Source organism: Muscardinus avellanarius (assembly GCF_963383645.1).
Source record: "Muscardinus avellanarius genome assembly, chromosome: 20".
NCBI classification, from domain to species: Eukaryota; Metazoa; Chordata; class Mammalia; order Rodentia; family Gliridae; genus Muscardinus; species Muscardinus avellanarius.
The window spans coordinates 19717911-19740163 of record NC_137806.1 but is presented as its reverse complement, the minus strand read 5'-3'; the positions used below and the strand labels follow the sequence as shown (position 1 = coordinate 19740163).

At 46.4% G+C, this 22253-nt stretch overlaps 1 protein-coding gene across 3 annotated transcripts in view; it reads left to right on the top strand.

Moving 5' to 3' along the window:
- Positions 1-22253, top strand: part of CAMK1D (calcium/calmodulin dependent protein kinase ID) — a gene marked incomplete at both ends in the record, with an annotated part of 417729 nt that overhangs the window by 362183 nt on the left and 33293 nt on the right. For all 3 annotated transcript variants that reach the window (XM_080717054.1, XM_080717056.1, XM_080717055.1), the window contains one exon: positions 8267-8393. In XM_080717054.1, coding sequence (XP_080573180.1) covers positions 8267-8393 — 127 coding nt within the window. The remainder of the gene's footprint in view (positions 1-8266; positions 8394-22253) is intronic.

Sequence of the window (22253 nt, the reverse complement as noted above, 5' to 3'; positions counted from 1 at the left end):
GGTTTCCTTATCTTTTCTCGATGAGGTTTTGGCATATCAACCTTCATCCATTGAAGTATCTGGGCCTTATTGTAGGCACCTTTGCCTCCCATTCCCCACCCCAGTCTATGTGGATAATGAAGGATGGATGTCAGGCATGCGAACTTAGAAACAGTGAAAATCGGCGCTGCCGACCCCAGGCTTTGTGGTGTGGCTTCCTGCTACTACCGTCAGGGCCGGCAGCCCGGAGCGGATGGCACCAGTGCAGAGAGAGGCCCGCCCAGCGCCATCCTCACTGCTCAGACAAAAGCACAGGGTTGTGCTGTGCCAAAGCCACGCTCGCGCTGCGGGAAACCAAAATCCATCTAAAGAATCAATCAGAACATTCGTTGAAATAAAACTTCAGCACCTGTCCATTATCAGTTAATGGGTGTGAAGAGATAAATTGGTATAGCTTTTCCGTGAAGCTCAGTGTTGTAGGGCTCGCCTAGCATATGCAAACCCGGCACTAAAAAAAATAAAAAATAAGACTCACCGTCAAGTTTTCTTCTCTTCTTTCCAAGTATCATTTTTTCTCTATTTTTTTCTTTCCAAAGGTCATAGGTCATATTAGTGATCTAAAATGATCTTTTTGTCATCTCTTCTCAGATTCTCAGATGGTAGCATGCATCAGAATTGTCTAGAGGGCCTCTCTCTCCTCTCCTCTCCTCTCCTCTCCTCTCCTCTTCTTCTTCTCTCTCTCTCTCTCTCTCTCTCTCTCTCTCTCGACTGGGGATTAAACCAAGGGGCATTCTATCCCCAGCCCTTTGTGTAAAATTTATTTATTTATTTATTTATTTATTTATTTATTTGCAATACTGGGGATGAAACCCAGGGGCATTCTACCTCCAAGCTACACCCCCAGCCCTATTTTTGATTCATTTTGCAACAAGGTCTCACTAAGTTGCAGAGGGCCTCACTAAGTAGCTGAGGCTATCCAGAGCCACAATCCTCTTGTCTCAGCCTCCCAAGTACTGGGATTATAAGTGTATGCCTTTATTTTTGAAACAGGTTCTTGCTAGGTTGATGAGAATCTTACTACCTGATGAGGCTGTTCTCAAACCTGCAGTCTTCCTGTCTCAGCCTCCCAAGTATTGGTGAACCAATGTTGGAAAGAGGTGTCAAAATGTATTAATGTACTAATATTGGGAAATATTTTCAATTTTCAAAATATATCTTCGGTAGTAAAAAAAAAAAAAAAGAAAGAAAGAAAAAGAAAAAAGAAAAAAGCCAGGAGCTTCAGGGCTAAATAGCTACAGAATTCCAGGCACCAAGGGTGATTAGCAGACAACAGAGAAAGTCCCAGGGTCTTTTTCATTGTAAAGATAAGATTTTCCAAGGATGTGGGAGGAAGCCATAAATCTTCAAGAGATTCCAGACTTCGATAATTATGGGAGGATGCCATAAGCCTTCAAGAGACACCAGAATTCGATGATCAATTAACACATTTTGGGGTATAACAAAAGGCTTGGGGTATGTACCAGAGACAGGACAGACCTACAGGAAGGAATTCCCACATCAAAAGACTGGCCCCAGAGGGGCGGATCTAGTTGGGTCAGAAGATAGGTTATAAAATACTCTGTATCCAGAAATTGTCGGTGACCTATTTTCAAACCACCCCCTATACAATCCCGGGATAGTGTAGGGCTGTAAACTATCTCCTATATTTCTATCTTTGTAATAATACACTCATTTAAGTTTTCAGCAAGAGTTCAGACTAGTGGTATATATACTCCTACTTCTGAACAAGAACCTGCTCCTATGGAAACAGTTTCTCGGAGCCTAAAAGGGTCCCCCAGGAACAGTCTCCCCCAAACCATAACAGTTAAAACCGTAACACTGGGATTATAAGTGTGCCCCACCATGCCTGGCTACAGGACTTACAGAATTACTCTCTGGCCTTGCCCAGAGGTTCTAATTCTGTAAGTCTTTGGGGGGCCCAAGAACTTGCATTTCTAATATGTTCATGCAAGTACCGCTGCTGGAGCCCTGACAACCCAGTTCTGCCAGTCTATGAGCCCCTTTTAAAGAATCTCTGTACCAGGGATCTGGGGTGCCAGTTGAGTCCTTCAAGCCATAGCCCTCTGCAGACTTCTTGGCAGGTGCAATGGGCTATGAGCATAAAGAACTCATCTTCAGGGCTCAGGGGCTCTGCAGAGAACCAGAGAAGGGCGAGGTAGCTGGTCCAGTGCCTCCATGCCTTGGCAGTGTGGCCTTTCTGCTCTCTTGCACCCCCACCAAGGGCCAACTCTGGGCTCCGGTAACACAGTGAGCCGCTGAGGCAGAGATGTGGCATGAGGGGCTGGTTTTCTGTACTTGCTAGAAAAATAATTTCTAAACAGATCAGCCATAACTAGGAGGAGCCATGTTTATTTCCCCCTGAGAGTAGCAGATTGGCCGTCTGGGAATCGCTGTTTCACTCCCACGTAATGCTTTTGGAGAAGTCCTTACGCTCCCAGCCTGTGGAGCTTCAGAAACACCTGGCGTGTCGTTGTGGAAAGAACACAGGCCTTTTAGGACTCTTTTGTGATCTCCTTTCAGAGGCACAAGTGACTTTGATCTATGTGGAGGAAGTTGAGACTGCAATATTAAATTTTCATAAACATCTAAGGAAATTATAAGCACAGAATAGTCCAGGCCAGAGCAGTAAAGAGCGTGATAGTGTTCATCAGTGCCCCAGTGCACAGCCTGGGACATCACCCTACACACTAGGGCACTTCCTTCTCCTTCTTACATCTTTTTGCCCCCAGAAGCTACCAGTCAACTGTTCTTTATCAAAATGAAGAGACTGCGCCAGGCAGTGCCTGGTGCTGCACCTTGGATCAGGATTGGTTTTCTGCGTTGTTGGCTTTTGGAGCTGGGCCATCTTCTGTGTCCTGGGGCCCGTGGGATCTTTAGCAGCATTCCTGACTTCTACTAGATAGATACCACTCCTGGAGTCCTGATAACTAAAAATGTCTCCAGGCATTGCCTAAAAATGTCCCCTGGAAAGCAAAATTGCCCCCAGTTGAGAATCAGTGGATTAGGAACATGATTATGTAGAACAACTAACTTTACCAAAGTGTATTAATTCAGGTGTGTGTGTGTGTGTGTGTGTGTGTGTGTGTGTTGGTACTAGGGATGGAACCCAGGGCAATTCTACCTCTAAGCTACATTCCCAGCCCTAGTTTTTATCCTTTATTTTGAAACTGGGCCTCACTAAGTTGCTGAGGCTGGCCAGCAACCTGCAGTCCTCTAGTCTCAGCCTCCCAAGTACTGGGATGACAAGGGCGTGCCACCATACCTGACTAATTCAGGTCTTTTTAAAGATTGCTATGGAAATTAGTATAACGATGACAACAACTGATATTCTAACTCAGGCATTTGCCTCCAGTCGTCTTGTAATGTTGCCATAACATGCAAGAAAATAATTTTCAAGTGAGTCCAGGCTCTTCCTGGGTAGAACTGCAGTACAGCAGCTTGGCAAGCTCCTCTTCCCGTGGCCCCAGCCCCCCTGGTGCCTCTCGTCCTACTGTGGGGCAGCCTGTTCTGCATCCACCTCTGTCCCTGCTGTCCTACCCCAACCTGCAGGAAAAGACTTGAGCCAACCTAAGCCAAACGGCTGATTTAATGAACCCTCCTGAGTGGTGATTGTTCTTCATGACCCAGGTGCATCTTCTATAGGGGAGAGTCTTGGGGCCCTTTGGCAGCCCTTTGCCTGCTGTACGCCTTGTTAGATCATGAGATCTTTAGCTTCCACACCTCCTCACTTGCCTCTACAGCTGCAGAAGTCCTGGGGCAAAGACGATGAAAAATCAGAGAGAGAAAAGGTCCTCCCTGTGCACCTGGGATTGGAGCCTTGTGCTTTATCAAAGGATAATCCCCGATTCTGTGTTGAGAAAAACACGAACCACAGGCACTTTTATGATGACAGTATTTCCCTCTATTTCTCAAGTATTGTTCCTGTTTCAACTCTTGATTAGACCCATTTTCTTTTAAAACTCATTTCAAATCATCCTTCAGTGCGCACTTGATCTAATCTCATGTGTCATTCACACAGTGGTCACTGTGACTATCAAATCCCATTCTTTTATGTGCATCGTAATTACTGTGGGTGGCGGAGAGTATTTTTTCTTTGGAACCAAAGTATGTTGACACTTGTTAGAATGGTAAGGCAGCATTTACCTGAGACTATTTCTGTAGTGTAAAGAGATTGAGCTCAACCCTGAATGACAAGGAGATTTAAGTCAAGGAGCAGTAGGAGAGGGATAGTCGATGGATGAAAAATTTACTAACAGAAGACATCAGAGGTAGGTTCAGTTCTTGCAGAAAGGACGAAAGAAACAAGATTTTTGTTAAAGGCAAGCTGAAGACTCAGACATGGGCAGAGGCTCAGAGATGGGCCCAGGCACCTGTATTTTAGGTCTGAGATGGGCCCAGGCATCTATATTTTAAATCTGAGATGGGCCAAGACATCCAGATTTTAGATCTAAGGTGGGCCCATGCATACACATTTTAGATCTGAAATGGGCCCAGACATCCAGAGTTTAGGTCTGAGATGGGTTCAGGCATCTGGATTTTAGATCTGAGATAGACCCATGCATCTGGATTTTCGAGCTCCCAGGTAGTGAGTGAATGGTATTGAAACGGGGGTTTCTTGAGAGGAAACCCGGCACTTCCTTGAGATGAAACGGAGTTTCCTAAGAAGGAACTCGACATTTCCTTACTGGGTTCTTGTCTATGGTGAGCGAAGAATGACACCCACAGACCTCAGGAAGGGGAGTAAAAGGTTTATTGGAAGCAGCGGGGAATGGGGGGAAGGGTGGCTGAACACCCCCAAAGAGGCTGGAACTCTGGGTCCAGCAGCTGCCTTCAGGACAATACTTGAGAGTAGCCCAAGCCGAATTGCCTTCAGGTGCAGGCTGCTTTCTTCCAGAGTCCACAGGATCTGCCAGAAGGGAATAGAGAAAAGTGGCCGAACACCCCAAAGGGGCAGTCGGAACTCTGGGGTCCAGTAGATGCCTTCAGGGTCACTACTCGAGTGTCACCCGAGTCAGTTGCAAACTACTTTCTCCCAGAGTCCACGCGATCTGCCAGAAAAGAGGTGCAGGTCACCCCTAGGGGCCTGGCCAGCCTTGATGTCCAGCAGAGACCTTCAGGTCACTACTCGAGAGTCGCCCAAGCCACGTGCCCTCAGATGCACTCTGCCTTCTCTCAGGGCCAACATGACCTGACCTGCGAGAGAGAACAGCTCCCCAAAAGGGGAGGGGTTTCCAGAGTGGGTAACCATCCTGCTGGGGGGACTAAGGCTTTGTCAGTGCCTGCGGATCCTCTTTTGGTTGTGGTGACTTTGGGATTTCAAGGAGAATTCTGCAAAGTAGCTCTCAGAATTTGCATAGGGTATTTGCAAGTCCTTTGAAGGGTCTCCTTTCAGTGAAGTGTCAGACTTGTTCGGTGGGTTTATTGATTAGTAAATCAGACGGCTTTTGTGAAGTTCTGATCCTTCGTATCTCTGAGCCTTTGGAATTTCAGATATTTGTTGCCCCTCAGGAAACTGAGGAAATTAACTTTTTTTCTACCAAGGCCTTTTCCCTACCTGCCTATTTCCTTTCTATCTCCTCAGTATTCTGATGTCCAACCATTTCTGTAAATAAAATATGAGAATTTAAAGAGATTCTTCTTGACCAAACTCTACTTTGACCCAATGTGATCCAGGTTCCTCTGGGTCCTCTTTCTGAGCAGGTCCTGGCCCTGGGCGCTGGCCTGAGCATCGTGGCTCTCTTCACCTCAGTTCTAGCAAGAACTCTCCTGAGTCCATTTAGCAACCCCCCCCCCCTTGATATCTGACTGTGTCCTCAGCCCCCACCCACAGCATGTCACCTGCCTTTTGCAGAACCCTGTTGACTTAGTTTAGCCAGAACCCCCCTTACTCCTCGTGTTTCTTCATGGCAATTTTCCATCCATTGACCCCTCTCAGCTCCTTGGCTATCACTCTCCACTATCCTTGTATTATTTGGAGTTAAATCTAATCTCTTCCTCTACTTCAAAACCCCAATATAGTGATAAAAAGTGCTTCTTGTGAGTTGGGCATGGTGGCACATGCTTGTAATCCCAGTACTTGGGAGGCTGAGACAGAAAGAGTGTAGGTTCAAAGCCAGGCTCAGCCACCTAGTAAGGCCCTCCGCAACTTAGACTCTGTTTCAAAATAAAAAATTAAATAGAACTGGGAGTGTAGCTCAAATGTAGAATGTTCCTAGGTTCAGTCCCCAGTACCCCCCCCCACACACACCAGTGCTTACTGCCCTTAACAAGTATCTGAATAGTTTCTCTCTTTAACATAAAAAATAAAGGAAAAAGCCGGGCGTGGTTACGCACACTTGTAATCCCCGCGCTTGGGAGGTGGAGACAGGAGGATGGTGCAGGTTCGAAGCCAGCCTCGCTGGTTTAAGAGACCCTGTTTCCAAATAAAAATATAAAAAATAGTTGTCTGGGAGTGTAGCCCGGAGGTAGAAGGGTTTCCAGGAACCCCAGTACCACCAATGTATGTGTATATATATATATATATATATATATGACAAAAAACTAGATCCAATTTCAGAGATGGGGGATTCTCCCTAAACTTACTTAGTGTCAGATTCTTGCTGAGCCTGGGCCCTGCAGGTCTGGCAGGGGCAGGAGGCACCTGAGAGTCCAAGATCAAGGCCTTGTTGATAAGAGAGTTCAAGTTTGGTCAAGGACAGAAACTGGACCAGTTTACAAAAATTGTTCACATCACAAGAATCCCTCCAACTACCACACAGAGCTCTGAAATCCAGATGCCTGGCCCCAGCTCAGATGTACCAAAGGACCATGTCTCCTGCCACTGAACACCCATGCAGGTGTTCTGCCTCACGACACTGCCAAGAACCGCTCTTCTAAGCAATAGGGTAGCTCCTAAGATTCAATCCATGAGAACCAAAGATTCACTACAAACCCCTGGCAAGAAAAATCATTGCCCCCCTCTAACCCAAGGAAGGGGAAGAAAGCTGGATGGGAAGTGGTCTGGGAAAATGAGTCTCCACGTCAGAACCTTTGTGCTGCATTTCCTTTAAGATTTGATAAACAAAAAGCACGATTACTTATTTTCTCTGCCGGTCTTCAGAATTGTCCTGGTCAGTGGATGTTCCTGGACAGCAGCAGAGCTGACGGTCCTTGGTGTTATCTTTCTCAGGGACAGTATCATCAGCTGAAGTCCCTCTTTCCAAAATAATAATAATAATAATAATAATAATAATAATAATAATGCTGCAGATGTCTCTTCTGCATTCATGTTCTCAGTTCAGCGGGGCAAGGAAAGCGTGGAGTGTGGTGCAGCTCAGTCTCATGAGCCCCACACCATCCCTTGGTAACAGAGAGGTTCCCTGATTTACAGAAAACATCGCACAAATGGTACCTCATAGTCTCCCTGTCGCCCAGCCTGCCTCATTTTGGTCCCTCCTATACACACGCTGCAGGCACCACTGACATCACGGAACTGCAGTGAAGAAAAGACATAGGAAGTCTAAGGACTATGGAAAGACCTTGGCCGTGTGCTCCTGCTGTCTGAGCTCTGTCTCACTCTGTTGAGAGGAGCACACACGAAGCCATCGCGGCTGCGCTTTACAGGAAGACACACAGAACCTCTCAGTTCTTATGGACACGTGGCTAGGAAGAGCCGCAGCTTCCAACTCCCGATTCATTCTGAGATCCCATCCTTCTGCTTCCCAGAGTGGGAGCGGGCGAGCAGGTGTCTGATGGTCTCAGCAAGGCGCCAGGCGCAACCATCTGCCAAAACTCCAAATCGCCAGGAGTGTTTCAGAGAGTAGGGACAGAGACCTGGCACTAGAGAAAAGTAGCTGGCAGGGGTTGCTAATAAAAAAGAAACAGATAAACACCTGAAAAAGTGCTCTTATTTCCTGGGAGTCCCCTTCCATTACCAAGAACTGTTATCAGTCAGTCCTAGAGGCTTTAGCTTTTTAGATAGCCTCAAAACCTGGTTAATCTTTTTAAGTGGTCAAAATATAAAAAAAAAAAAAAGGAAAGGGACTACCATTGATTGAAGACCTATCTGCTCCAGGTTCTGTACAGGGTCCTCTGCACCGTGTTGCTCAAACACTGCTTTAATGATGCACCTATTGTGTCTAATGGTCAAGGATGCTCTTAAAAGTAAATCTTTTTTGCAGTTTGGTTTGTCTGTCATAATTAACCCAGCTTTAAGCACAACTTGTAAATATTTTGTCTTTTCTTTAAGCCTGAAAATCTTTTGTACTACAGTCAAGACGAAGAGTCCAAAATAATGATCAGTGACTTTGGATTGTCAAAAATGGAGGGCAAAGGAGACGTGATGTCCACGGCCTGTGGGACCCCAGGCTACGTCGGTAAGGACAGCCCGTGCGTGTGCGCCTATCATGTGTCCCCTGGCCAACTTCACCGGCTTCTTACGCATGTGAGCCTGGCCCTGATCACAGCTGCCTTCATTTCTCTAGAGGCAAGATTTAAGAATGCGGAGGGACTCTGGAACAAGTTAGCAGAGAAGTGATTTCCCCTGAAACATTTTAACAGCCAGGTAGAAACTCTGTTTGATTTGGAGAGCTGGAGTTAATTTGAATGAATCCCCAGGTTCAAATACGAGAAATATTGCCTATTTCTGTTTTTGAGTGATTTACAGTAAGACATTCAGATTCCAATAAGGCGCAGACACAATAAAACATTTAAAATGCTGGGATAAATGCAGGCAGGGAGAAACATAGATGTAGGGAATTGGGTCCAACAGTGATAAAGTCGTTCTCTTGAGTCAGCCAGTCCTGCTCCTCACTGGCAAAGCCAAGAATTATTAGTTATTCCTCAACTCAGAACCCCAGGCTCTTCGTGCTGCACACCAAATGCAGAGACGGCGCTGGCAGATCTGACTGCTTGGATACCTGAGGGTCATCTTCTGTCTTCTGGGGGCCTGGAGAAAGACCACGGGACTGTGTTGCTCAGCTTCTCATTACTACTGCAAATAAATACCTAAGATAATCAACTTCTTAAAAAAAGGTTTATTTTGGCTCAGTTTTGGAGGTTTCTGTCCATGATTGGTCAGAATTTTGGAGGTTTCTGTCATGGTTGGTCATGATTTTTGCTTTAGAGCCCGTAGCAAGGCAGGACATCACGGTGGGAGTGTGTGGCAGACCATTCACTTCAGGACTAGAATGAGAAAGAGAAAGGGGCTGGAATCCTACTGGCCCTTCAGGAGCACACCTCAGAGACCAGAAGACCTCCTAGGAGGCCCAGCTCGTAAGTGTTCTACCACTGAGCTGCTAGCGCTCCACCCTTCTGCACAGGCCCCTCTACAGTGTTTACTATAAGCTGCTTTAATTAGTGCACCTCCCGTGTGTAACAGTCAAGGATGTTCTTGAGTGAGTAGATAGTAGCTCATCTCCCATTAGCTCCTCGGGGTGGGGACCAAGCCTTTGGCACGTGGGCCTTTGGGTAACACTGAATGAAAGCATAGGAGGAACTGTTGGCAAATACTTGAGACCTCTGCTCACACCGGTGTGTCCATTCACGTGGCCCAGGGCCCGCTATGCACCCAACACTGCTCTGGACCCCAGGGGCAAAGTAGTGAATGAGATGGGTACAGTGCCTGCCCTTGTGGAATTTTAGTTAGAACAACAGACTACTAATAAATCAGTGAACAGGGCCATTTCAGCTCATGAGTACTATGAGGAAAATAAAAACAAGGACATGAGAAAGAGTAACAAGGGGGATGGAAAACGAGGACAGGGCCTAAAGGACCAAGAGGAGACTCGGATACTCATCTGGGTGATGGGAAAGACTGGCCACAGGTGAGTCAGAGGAGGGCAGCGTCCAGGCAGAGGACCCGCTGTGTGAAGCAGGGAGACAGTGGAGCTGGAGATGTCTGGGAGCATGGGAAGTGAGGTTGGAAAATAAAGACCAAGGCTAAATTACTGTCATGCAAGCCATGAGAACTGTGTGGGAGCCCACCCAGGAGGACAGGAAGTTGCCTTCCGTGGCTAGCATCCCTCCCCAATATCTTGGGCACAACCCTGTAACCTTCCCCGGGCAGGGTGAGGAGAGCCAGCCTCAAACTCAAAGGTCCAGAGGCACTGGAGCACTGTGGGAAATTCCCAGTGACCTTAGAGAGCTTCATGGCCCTTCAGGTTCTTGTAGAGTTGTGATGTCATGGTGAAGGGGCATGTCACAATTGTTTCATTTTCAAAATAATTCAAGGGAAGGAAGAAAAGAGACAGCTGAGGGGAGTAAGCTGAGGGAAGAGGGAGGGAGTAACAGGTTTAGAGGGCGGGTACTCATGGTGGAGGCACGGCAGGAAAGAGACGCCATGGCCTGGCTGTTGCAGGTGGGTTGACATCCCTGGGTGGTGATTGTGCACAGGATGGAGAGGAAGAGGCGCTCTGTTTTCTGTTTTATTGTTGCTGTTGTTGTTGCAGTGGTGAAGATTGAACCCAGGGGTGCATCCCCAGATCTTTTAATTCTGAGTCACAGTTCTGATAAGTTGTCCACACTGACCTTGAACTTGCTTACTTCAACCTCCTGAACAGGGAGGATCAAAGGTGTGCACCTCGGAGCCCAGGGCAGCTCAGTTTTTAACGGGCAGGTGCAGGCTTGAGGGACAGGAATTACCGCGGTGTTCTGTTCCAAGTAATCCTGAGAGCTGCAGGGATGGCCTGGCCCCCATCTGCAGGACCTGGAGTTTGGGCTGTGAAGCATACTTGTGAACATGTATGTGGGGGCTGGGGACAGGGGCAGAAATGCAGGGGTGCATGGGGTTCATGGGGAGTTTCTCCATGGCAGTCTGAATGCAAAAGGCAAGCCCAGTGAATGGTGGATGAGACAAGCTTATCCTCAGGTGTCTTTAAAAGACAGGAGCAGGGGCCCTGTTCCCATTACAATGAATCACAGACATTAGAAAAGGCCTGCTGGGTCCTGCTCTGGGGCCTTATCTCCTGGTCAGGAAGGTTTTGTTCTGTTCAGCCAAGTCTCTGGGATCCAAACCAACTTTTCTAGACAGGAAATCGACTCTTCAGCTGTGACTTAAATGCCTGGACACTGAATGCCCATATTTACATATGCATCTCATTGACAGTTTGGGCCCTGGTGGTGAAAAGCTCTGGCGCTTTCTAGATTGGTTTTTGCTCCTCTGCATGTCGGCAGATCCCACAGAATGGCAGTTTCCATGGGTTTCTAAGTGGCCGTCTTCCAAGAGTCCAGCTCTGTTTGCGGCTGTGACCAGGGCTGGTACATCCGGGAACTGCGTTCAGAAGTGGCTCCTGCTCCAGAGGGCAGCTGGTTGAGCCACTGGGTAATTCTGCGGTCAGATATCAAGTGTTCTTTGAGGAGGTGGAAGAGAGGAGGGCTACAGGAATATGGCTACTCTATTTGTATTTGCTGAGCAGTGAGAATTCTCACAGAGTCTGCCCCTGGAGAGAGCCTGTGGAGGGGGACACAGCTTCAGAGCAGAGAAGAGACCACAGGAAAGAGCCCATGTCCTCATGGACGTCCCGGACAGTTACGGCTGAGCTGTGGCCTTTTCCAGCTGCAGTCTTTGTGGCACGTTCCTCTCCAGCCATCCAAGCCCAGCGTAGACGCTACTTCTTTCAGCCTCTCTCCTCACACCACGTCTTCTCCTTCTTCTCCTTCCCCGTGGCCCTTTGTCCAGTGGGATGGCTCCACTCACGACCCTCAGGGCCACGGTTACCTGCGTCTCTCCCCACTGTACTCGGGCTTCTTCTCAAGCAGGGACTGTATCTTACTTTTCTTTGTTCGTATGCTGGTGAGTCAAATAAAAGTACAAGCTTCATAAATATCAGCAATTATTTTATTTTTCTCTTCCTCCTTCATTCGTTCCATATTCATCTGCTAAATTCCTGGTGGACGCTGTGCACAGCGTCTGGTGTTCAGGTGCAGATATGAATATGGCACTCGTTGCCCTCAAAATGCCCAGTGTCGGGAGAGGCAAAAGGCACATTTAATAATGTACAGTGCATGTTATATTATTCATCAGCGCAAGAATTATTCATTTAGCGCCTACCTTCTGTCTGAGACATTGCATATGCATTGGTAGAGATTTAAATAATGACAAAAATCTTTACCTTCATGACCCTACATTTGAGTTGAGTTGAGAGACAGACTACAAGCAGATCGCTAGGGAAACTGGTTTGTGTGCTAGATGGCAGGAGGGACTATGGAGAGAACTGAAGCAGTAAAGAGAAGGAAGGTGTGTGTGTGTGTGTGTGTGTGTGTGTGTGTGTGTGTGTGTGTGAGAGAGAGAGAGAGAGAGAGAGAGAGAGAGAGAGAGAGAGAGAGAGAGCGCGCACCCTTACCAAGAGGGCAGCACCAGGTGGCGATTGACAGAAGGCAAGGCGCTGGCCTTGCTGTCATTTGGACCGAGCACAGGCCACGTACAGCACAGAGGTCCTAAGGCAGGAGTATGTGACAAACAGCAAGAAATAGCATGGACGAAAGGTGAGGAACAGAAGATAAAGCCAGATAAGTGGTGTGCTTGGAGTGTGCAGACCAGGACTTAGAAATTGTTGCCAATATTTTAGCCTTTACTCAGGCTTCTGACTTAAGGGAGGACCTGGCCTCCTTTCAGACTGGATCAGATGGGTGGTAGTAGGCAGCGGTCAGGGTGGGAGAAGCGAGATGAGCTGGAGGAGCCCAGCATCAATCAGACTGAACCAGCGTGGACTGCACCGGCTGGTGGCATCGAAGCGGCGAGATGCCTTCAGATCCCAAGTACATTTTGAGGCAACGTCATCATCAACACTTTCGGAGAAATTGAGCTGGGCATGGTAGCACACTCCTGTATTTCCAGTATTTGGGAGGCTGAGATAGGAGAATCACAGGTTCAAAGCCAGCCTCAGCAACTTAGCAAGGCCTTGAGCAACTTAGTGAGACTGGTTTTGTTTGTTTTTTGTTTGTTTGTTGTTTGGTTGGTTGGTTAGTTGGTTGGTGGTACTGGGGTTTCTGGAAGCCCTTCTACCTCCGGGCTACACTCCCAGACCTATTTTTATATTTTTATTTAGAAACAGGGTTTCTTAAGCCAGTGAGGCTGGCTCCAAACCAGCGCGATCCTCCTGTCTCCGCCTCCCAAGTGCAGGGATTACAAGCATGTGCCACCACGCCCAGCTGTGAGACTGGTTTTAAAATAAAAAGTTTAAAATTTTAGCTGGGCATGATGGCACACACTTATAATCCCAGTACTTGGGAGGCTGAGGCAGGAGGATCAGGGTTTGCAGCCAGCCTCAGCTACTTAGTGAGGCCCTCTGCAACTTAGTGAGACCCTGTTTCAAAATAGAGAATAAAAAATAGGGCTGGGGGGGTGTACCTCGAAGGTAGAATGCTCCTGGGTTCAGTCCCCAGTATTGCCAAAATAAATGAATAAATAAATAGTTCTAAAAAGATTGAGGGTGTAGTTTGGACATAGAATGCCCTTGGGTTTAATCCCAGCACCCCCAAAAAAATTTTTAAAAAGATTTCTTGAGAGATTGAAAGTAGGGCTGGGAAGAAAGAGACAAGTCCAGGATAACTGCAAGGGTTTCTGGTCTTTCATTGAGGTGGGGAGCCTGTGAAATGGGCAGGGGGCAGAAGTGTGCAGACAGGGAATTTGGTTTTGATTCTTAAAGCTGCTGGGGCGCAACATTCTGGCCACATTTTCACCATCTTAGTGCAGAACCTTGTTTTATGTGCATTTTAAAAATACTTAGTGTTGATGCATGAACACTGAACACACAGGCAAAGGCTCTGCAACTCAAGCCTGAACTAAGTTTATCGAGTAGTACATTTTCTCCACAGGGCAGCTGCAGCCTTCTTGTGCTTAGAAATGCCAGGCAGCGCTCTGCTCTGCTTTTTGAAGACAACCTCCCAGGCTGTCTTCAGATTTAGAAATAAATGTGTGGACGTGGAATGAGGAAAGCCTTCCTTTCCCCCATGACAGTCTACAACTTCCCAGCTTTTCTTCAGATTCTTTATGGTTAGAAGTGTTCGTTTCAATTTGTGAACAGTTGTTTTAGTGTTATTATCTAAATGACAGTTCTGCTGAAGAGTTAATTCTACCAACGTCAAGCTACGACTTCTATTTAAATGAGCTCTCCAATAATGAAGAAACAGCGGAAAGAAGCTGCTTCTCCCAAGTTTTCCCAGGCTCCGATGTCTTAGGAGAAGGTGACAGGAATCTAAGCACTTTGAACTTCACCCTTTTACCTGTGGCCGCTGCCCAGATTTTAAACACTGCCTCTAAGGAGCCACGGCGTGCGGAGAGTGCCCTGTGACTGAGAGGATTACAGACGCCTCTCCATCCATGTCACTGAGTGTCTGGGGCTGGCTCTTTCAACGCCAAGAGGTTCCCAGTAGGAGGTGGCAGGTGGGAGGCATCTGCAGCACCGTGCTCTGAGTAGAACATAACTAATGTATTTCAAAAGCAACTTGACAATGCACGTATTCCAAAGGTTGGAATGACCAGAGGAACATTCATGAAGAAAGTAGAATTTGAAAGGAGGGCAGAGCTCAGGCAGTGACAGGAGAGTTAGATAGAGATGGGACACAGGCCAGGAACAGGGGCCCCGAGTCACAATCTGCTACTCGTAGGATTTGGGAGAAATGAACAGACTCACTTAGAGAGAAGGCCGGCGCGAATAAGTATCACGGATACCTTAGGAGAAGTGATGGGCCATCTGGTGGAAATTAGCTCCCCAGGGCAACACGGTGACTGTCAGTACGATCCTGACCGGGATTTGGAATCCATTTAATTGAGTCAAGAATAACATTTGCCTCTTGACACCAATAAGAGGCGAAAGTCAGAGCTAAGAAATGTAGTAGATTATTTATATCACCTGCTCACTTGCATTAATTAAACTATCCAAATGGATTCTCTTGAGTCACTGAACCTCAACAGTAAGTGGCATAAAGCACCCATTTCAATCATGTAATTGATAAGACCAAAGGCGGCACACATTTCTATTTGGTAAAGAAGAGCCTATTGGGTTTTTTCTTAATGTTGCCATTTCGCACATAGATGTGATTGCTCAGACTTTATGACCACAATTAGTTCTCCTCATTTCAGAGAGAAAACTAGATTATTTTAAGAAGAACTTCAAGCCTGTGTCTCTAGATCCGGGGGCTGAGTGACCCATTAGAAGGACGCCATGGCCGGGCATGGTGGCGCACGCTTGTAATCCCCGCGCTTGGGAGGCGGAGACAGGAGGATCGTGCAAGTTTGAAGCCAGCCTTGCTGGCTTAAGAGACTCTGTTTCAAAATAATAAATATATAAAAATAGGTCTGGGAGTGTAGCACGGAGGTATGAGGGTTTCCAGGACCCTAGTACCATCACAAAATATATATATATATATAAGAAGGACGCCATATTGCCAGAGGGAAAGGGGGCTGGTGGTGGAGGCTTCAACCGCTCTGTGATGTTCTGAGGAAAGTAAAATTGTTTTCATCAAGTCTTGCTGAGAAATGATTGATCACTATGCAGGATTTCATTTGGAGCATGCAGCAGCTATCTCAAAACTGGCCATTGCTCCAAAATAGGAAGGAGCAGTGGTATCTGCTTCATTGTTCTGGTTATAAGAGAACTAAACCTCCGTTGTTTAGATGGCGTCTGATTGTTAAGTTACTGGAGCTTGGGGAAGGAGTCATTCTGGTCTCCTTACAAGAATTAGGTGCACGGTTACCTTCACAGCCGTGGCAGACAGCTTCAGTTTGCTTTGACTTGATTTACCTAAAATAAACCCTCTTGGTCTTGCTCTTTTCTAAGTGGAGATGAACAGTTAGCCAATATTCTCAGAATGTTTTTTCGCCCAGTTAGAGAAATGCCCTTAATTCATGGATCACCGCATTTTTAGAACATGATATGAGACTTGAGATTAGGATGAGCTCATTATAAACCAAAGTTTCCAACCAGCACAGCACTGGGATGGGGCCTCTGTCCCGAAGGCCACCCAGCCTAGAATTATTGATAGTAACAAAGGGACCAGAATGCAAATATCCTGCATTTAGCTGCCATCGGTTCAGTATGAGAGAGGCCGAAGCCCTTAACCCCCTGAGTTTCTAAGTCCCCGTATGTAAAATGTACATTCTAGACTAAATATCCCCATGATTTTTTTTTCTAACATTGTGTGTTGCTCTAGATACGCAACTTCTAACTATGTAAATATCCGTATGTCAAGAGAATGGGCTGCCATTTTTTTTCTCTTCACTCAGAACAGACGAGATGAAACTGAATTATGTTGATGTCAGGAACTCGGTCCATTTCAACATTCTGAGTAACCAGAATTCTTTTCGTTGTTCCTCATCGCTGTTCTGTTCCCAATTCTTTAAACCTCGCTCTTCTACGTGGCGGTGCCCCTGCCCTGGCCAGAGCTTGCTTTATATTTGTTTCTCACTGAAGTACCATATTTTAGTGCCTGACTGGAAGCATTACATCACTGTTCCATCCTCCCAGACCGTTAGTGTTGAATAGGGTTTTATGTAACTGATAAATTGTCATACAGGGCAGAGGAGTAGGCAGAGGATCCAGATAACAATTTTCTCTTGCCTTCTTTCTCAGCAGTCACTCCAGGACAGCTCACGGGCTTTCCACGGCACCTCCCACACCACCCGCTACTCCCAGGCCCTGCTTGTTAGGGAGGACACAACTCGTAGGGTCTCTTCCTTTTATTATTTTTGACATGAGTGAATGTGGATGGACAGGGACAAAAGGTTTACTATTAGAATGAACCTTGCCTTTGAGGAGCCCCCACTCCACATGGACAATCACACTAAATACTCTTTTTTTGGGGGTGGAGATAGTCCAGCACTCTAGCACTGAATCACTCTTTCTTGTTTGCCCCCTACATCACTCTGAATTCAGTGATTTTAAAGAGCTTTACATCCTTCTGGAATTTCTTAGTAACTCTTCTCCAAATACTTGATGTGGGGATGGAGTTTATAGTTTGTGAATTGTTACCATATTTTTTTGTTGTTGTGGTGGTGGTGGATGACAGAGCATTTTGTAGCCTCCTCCTCCTCCTCCTCCTCCTCCTCCTCTCTCTCCTCCTCTCTTCTTCTTCTTCTTCTTCTTCTTCTTCTTCTTCTTCTTCTTCTTCTTCTTCTTCTTCTTCATGTGGTACTAGGGAGTAAACCCAGGAGCATTCTACCTCTAAAGTAGACCCCCAGCCCTATTTTATTTTTTATTTTGAAGCAGGGTCTTGCTAAGTTGCTCGGGCTGGCCCTGAACCTGCGATCCTGCCTCAGCGTCCCGAGCACTGTGATCACAGGCATGCGCCCTCATGCTCAACTATAGCAACCCTCTTGTTTCCTTTCTTTTTTCTTTTTTGGGGGGAGTGAGAAGAGGAGAATGCTGGGGATTGAACCCAGGGGCATTCTACCCCAGCCCTACCTTACTTTTTATTTTTATTTTGAAACAGAATCTTACTAAGTTGGTGAGTCTGCCCTCGAACCTGTGATCCTCATGTCTCAGCCTCCCAAGTACTGGGATTATAGGCACGTGCCACCACACTTGGCTATAGAAATCTTAATTCTGAAATGTCACTTCTTATTAGAATTCAGAAGAAAGGATTGGTTTAAGTCCAGAGAAGCCATCAAGTCATGCTCACAAACCAGATAGGCTAAATACCCGAGGAGCCATGAGGATTGGGTAGCGGTTATCCGTTACCACATAGCTCTGAAATGCCTTACTCGGGCATCTCACTTCCTCACCCGTCTGGATTCCAAGTCTCTCCCACATTCCAGAGCCCCCGCTCTCCCCAGCATCCCACCCCCTCCTGCTCCTTAGCTCACTCTTCCACCCAGTAGCATTTGAACAGTGATCCCAGCTCAGCTCAGAATGGTAATTATAACCCCAGATAGGCCTTTAATGGGGACTTTTCATGCCTGTGGTAAAACTCAAGAGGCTCCTAGGAAAATCCGAGCTGGCTGCTCCTCGGCCATACATTTTAGTCAACCACAGCCCTGAGTGGAGAATAACAAACAGTAGCAGGATCTGCAGGGGTGGAAAGAGACCAGCGCTGTCCCGAGAACCTTCCACTCCTCCTCTGAGGCTCTGGGTAGAAGACAGACCAGGGAAGCGTGAGTCTGTGCTCCAGCTCTTTCTAATCTGCCCACGATCCAGACTGTGATACTTTGAGTGCAGATGAAATCATAACTGGGTATTAAGGTGTCAACAGGAAAGCTCCTCGTTATGTGACTTTTTTTTTCTTTTCTAAAATCTTTGCTGCTGAAAATTCCACTGCCAGGAAACGGACCTGACAGGGCACAGCCAACGTCACCTTCTGGGGTGACGAAGCTTGTAGAGGCCAAGTGCTCCCCTGAACCGCATGCCTGAGGTTCTGACAAGACAAATGCGGAATTCTGTTCTCCTTGGTCTCGGGAATTTTTATTTACCGCCCCAAGCAGGCCACCGCAGGCCTCTTTCTCTCCCACTGTTTGAAGAAATCTCATTTTTTGCCTCTCTGATACACAGTGCACCAACTCTTTGAAGCCCTCCTGCAGTTTGATTTGAACCATTTTCTCTCACTTACCAGTCAGAGACTTCTTTTCTTTGTAGCATTCCTTTTCTTTCTTTTTTTAAATTTTGAGCCAGGATCTCACTATGCTTCCCAGGCTGATCTAGCACTTGCAATCCTCCTGCCTCGGCCTCCCGAGTAGCGTAGCGAGGGTTACAGGCATGCACCAACACACCCGTCTTGGAGCTGTTTTTTTGTTTTGTTTTGTTGTTGTTTTTTCTCACTTCTTCCTAAAGTTCTGGAAGACTGCCTGCGGTCTGCTCACCTCGCTGTCAACGCATGCCTGTGGTATTCCTTACAATGAGGAATCGTGTGCAGCACTTTAACTGGGCTCAGATTCTTTCCCACAAAGGCATCACTCACTCTAGGGCAAAATGGTGATGCCCTTAGAAACAGAAAACTGAGGCCTGGACAGATAACAGATTCTCTAAGCTGTCCTGTCACAGAGCCCAGCATCTGTTCAGGGCCTGCCATGAGGCCCAGCCTAGGGGAAGCACTTCAGTAACTATCCACTAACTGCCTGGATGAAGGGAGAGATGCTGCCCAGGTCCTGGTTCTGGACCACCGGCTTCCTCCCCCTGGTGGGATGCTGCTCCCTCCTGAGGGTGCCGCTGTCCTTCACCCACTGCAGGAGGCCATCCTTGAAATGCTAGCGTGAAGGAGAGAATAAACAGAACAGATCTCCTCCAACGTGAACTTAGTAACCGGAGGAGGTCTTCTCAGTTCCCTCCACCCTCCCACGAGGACTTGCTTGTTTTAGTTAGCTTTATGTTGTCCTGACCAAAATTCCTGACAGCAACAACTGAGAGGAGGAAAGGTTTATTTGGCTCATGGTTTCTGAGGCTCAGTCCACAGTCAGCCAACTCCAAGGCAGAAGCATCATGGCGCCATAAAGCAGAAGGGCAGGGACAAAGGACCAGGACAGATGGAGGCACCAAGGCCGCGCCTCCAGTGACCTCCCTCCTCCTGCCAAAACCTACCTTCCTACAGTCCATGCTCAGAGCCCAACAAGTCCATGCACTTGATTAACCCACAGGGGTTCATCCACTGATAAGGTTGGAGCCCTGACTCATTTACTTCACCTACGAAGAATCCTGAATTGCCGACACTTGAGATTTTCCATGCCCACTGCACCACTGCTCTTTGGCACATCATTGAGCACTGGGGTAAAAGGAAAATTCTTTTTCTACTTTATAAAGGCATAAAGATTTATTACAGTGCCCTACCCCTTCAAGACAGCTTCTCCCTTAGTCTTCAGTTCCACTAGGATAAGCCTTTTCCTTCTCTCCCTCTTTCTTCTTTCAGTAAGGAAAATTGGCAATTAAATTGTTTTTAAAACAAGATGAAAGATTCCTAAAATTCTTTTTTTCTTTCCCCAAATTTCTGGAGTCCTTCCCTTTACCAGGAATACTTGCTGTAAATCAATACAACATAGCTTGGTTTATAGCAGACATTGCCCACAAAGTGGAATTTTCCATATGTGGGTTGGTAGTGAGCCTGACATTAGTAAATCCATTTATTTTAAATTCTAAACCTACTGGTTCTTTAAAGAGCCCGAGTTAGGCCTGGGCACCGAGGGAGATGGTCTCTGTCCACAGAGATCTCTGATGGCGTGTGAAATGCTCTGCTGAGGCTGTGTGATTCGCAAGGAGATGAACTTTAATTTACTGATGTAAACTAAGTTTCCAACAGGAAGAACAAGAACAGCTGGATCAATAGCACCCAAGATCTGGCCAGCAAGAAGTTTCTGAGCAGTCATGTAACAGAGTATCTTTCTGCCTGTTAGTCTTAAACCTACTCATTCTGAAATGCCTTTGAGGCTTTCAAAAGAGTAGTCCAAGTGACAAATCAGGCCTTTTTAATGATGGCTGTCTTTGTGAAGAGCTCCAGTTAAGTTACTTGGATGCAGAGAATTAGTACCAATTCTGTCTGTTTCATCCTCAGAATTCCTATTAGAAATAGTTTGTTTATGGAAAATATTTAGTGATTGACCTTATTTTACCTAACACAGTACTTTCCAATAAACAGCTGCTGACATTTCAAAATCAATTACCTATCTCTTTTTTCCTTGTACCTACTCATCAAAAATATTTGACACAGCTAAGCTTGTTGGTAGCTCAGTTGTATGAAATTTGAAAAACACCTTCCCATGAAAATAATGGTATGTATGATGTCAGGATTGGGCTCGACTCAGTAATCATGGGTTGACCACAAGAACTTGCCTGGCCTGAGCATTCGGAGAGTAGACTCATAGCTCTGTACTCTGCTGCTCGTCATTGTGACCCACACGGCTGTAAAGGGGTGTGCAAGGCAGGCAGGACTCACAGGTGGCTAGTGTGTTGCAGGATTTGGGCGAGTGGACCTGGGACCCAGTTGTCATGTTCTTTACCCCAGCCCCACTCTCTAAATCTAAAAGGCTGACTTTGGCCAAGCCTAAGGGATGCTTAGAACGTTAGACCCACTGTCTACTTTTCAACAACTCTAAATGGGCAGGTCTCTCTACAGCTGCTAACAGCCCCCAAGGACTTGGTCTTGTTATCTACACAAGAGCTCCAATTAAGTTGAACTCTTGGACTGAAAGCCTCCCCTTTTTGAAGGTGCCACTGAGCCTCAGCACCTCCCCGTACACCGGGACTCTACTGCACACAGAGAGAACAGTGCTTATCCTCGATGAAGAAGTTCTTCAGCATCTTCAGGCTGCACTGTGGAGACCATGGGACTGGTGGTGTGGCTCAGAGCCTCGCCATGCTCCCGGGTCCTGGCTGGACCTGCTCTGCAGCTCCTCAGTCCAGAATGCATTTGTCTTCTGAAAGTCTGTAAATGGGATGCTTACTGTAAGTTTTTAGAATTAGAGCAGAATTCTTACTGAGTGGCATGAGACTCACCACACAATACTAAGGAGTTTGGTTCTCAGCATGAAAACTGACCTCTAAAAAGATCAGGATGAGAAGTGGATTCTCCAGGACCATACGCTACAACACAGGGGAAGGGAATTTTAAAAATGGGAGAAGCAGGCCCCCGAAGGCCAGGAGAGCACAACAGATCGGGAGTAAAGCAGGGGAGGAAATACCCTTCTGAGAGTTAGCAGTTCACCTGGATTTGGCTGCCAAGTTCAATTGCCAGGATTTTTAATATTGTCAAAAGATTTTTTTTCAAGAATTTCTGTGAGGTGAAAAGAAGCTATTTGAAGTAATCTAAGTAGGCTTCCCCAAGCAATATTCCAAGGACCCTGGTTCCAGCAATCACATTTCAAGTGAAATTAGAATTTAGGCTTCTGGTATATGGGCCATTATATAATTTCTTAGGATATTTGAAATTGATGGAAATGTTATTTCCAAAGCAGTTTGCATTGTCTTTTACCATTACATTATACTTCTATCTTTATTCTAGAATTTGTTTACAAGTGCAGTTAAGAACCTCATCAGTTGTGCCCACTGCCAGTTGGTTAAAAAAATATTTGTGTCTTGTTCTCTGCGTAACCCAGACACAAACCCAGAACAAGAAAAGTTTGGCAAAAATACATAAATTTCTACCCAAGATAGTGTTACCCTGATATTTACTTAGTAATAATTTGGAACTTTTCCCCTAATATCCATGTTACTGCCCCAAGAAGGAATCTGCTCTTAACTATATATTTGATGTATAAACTGCATCATACGAGCCAAATCTCACAATTTAAAACTTATTTAAAGTGTAGGCAGTCTGTG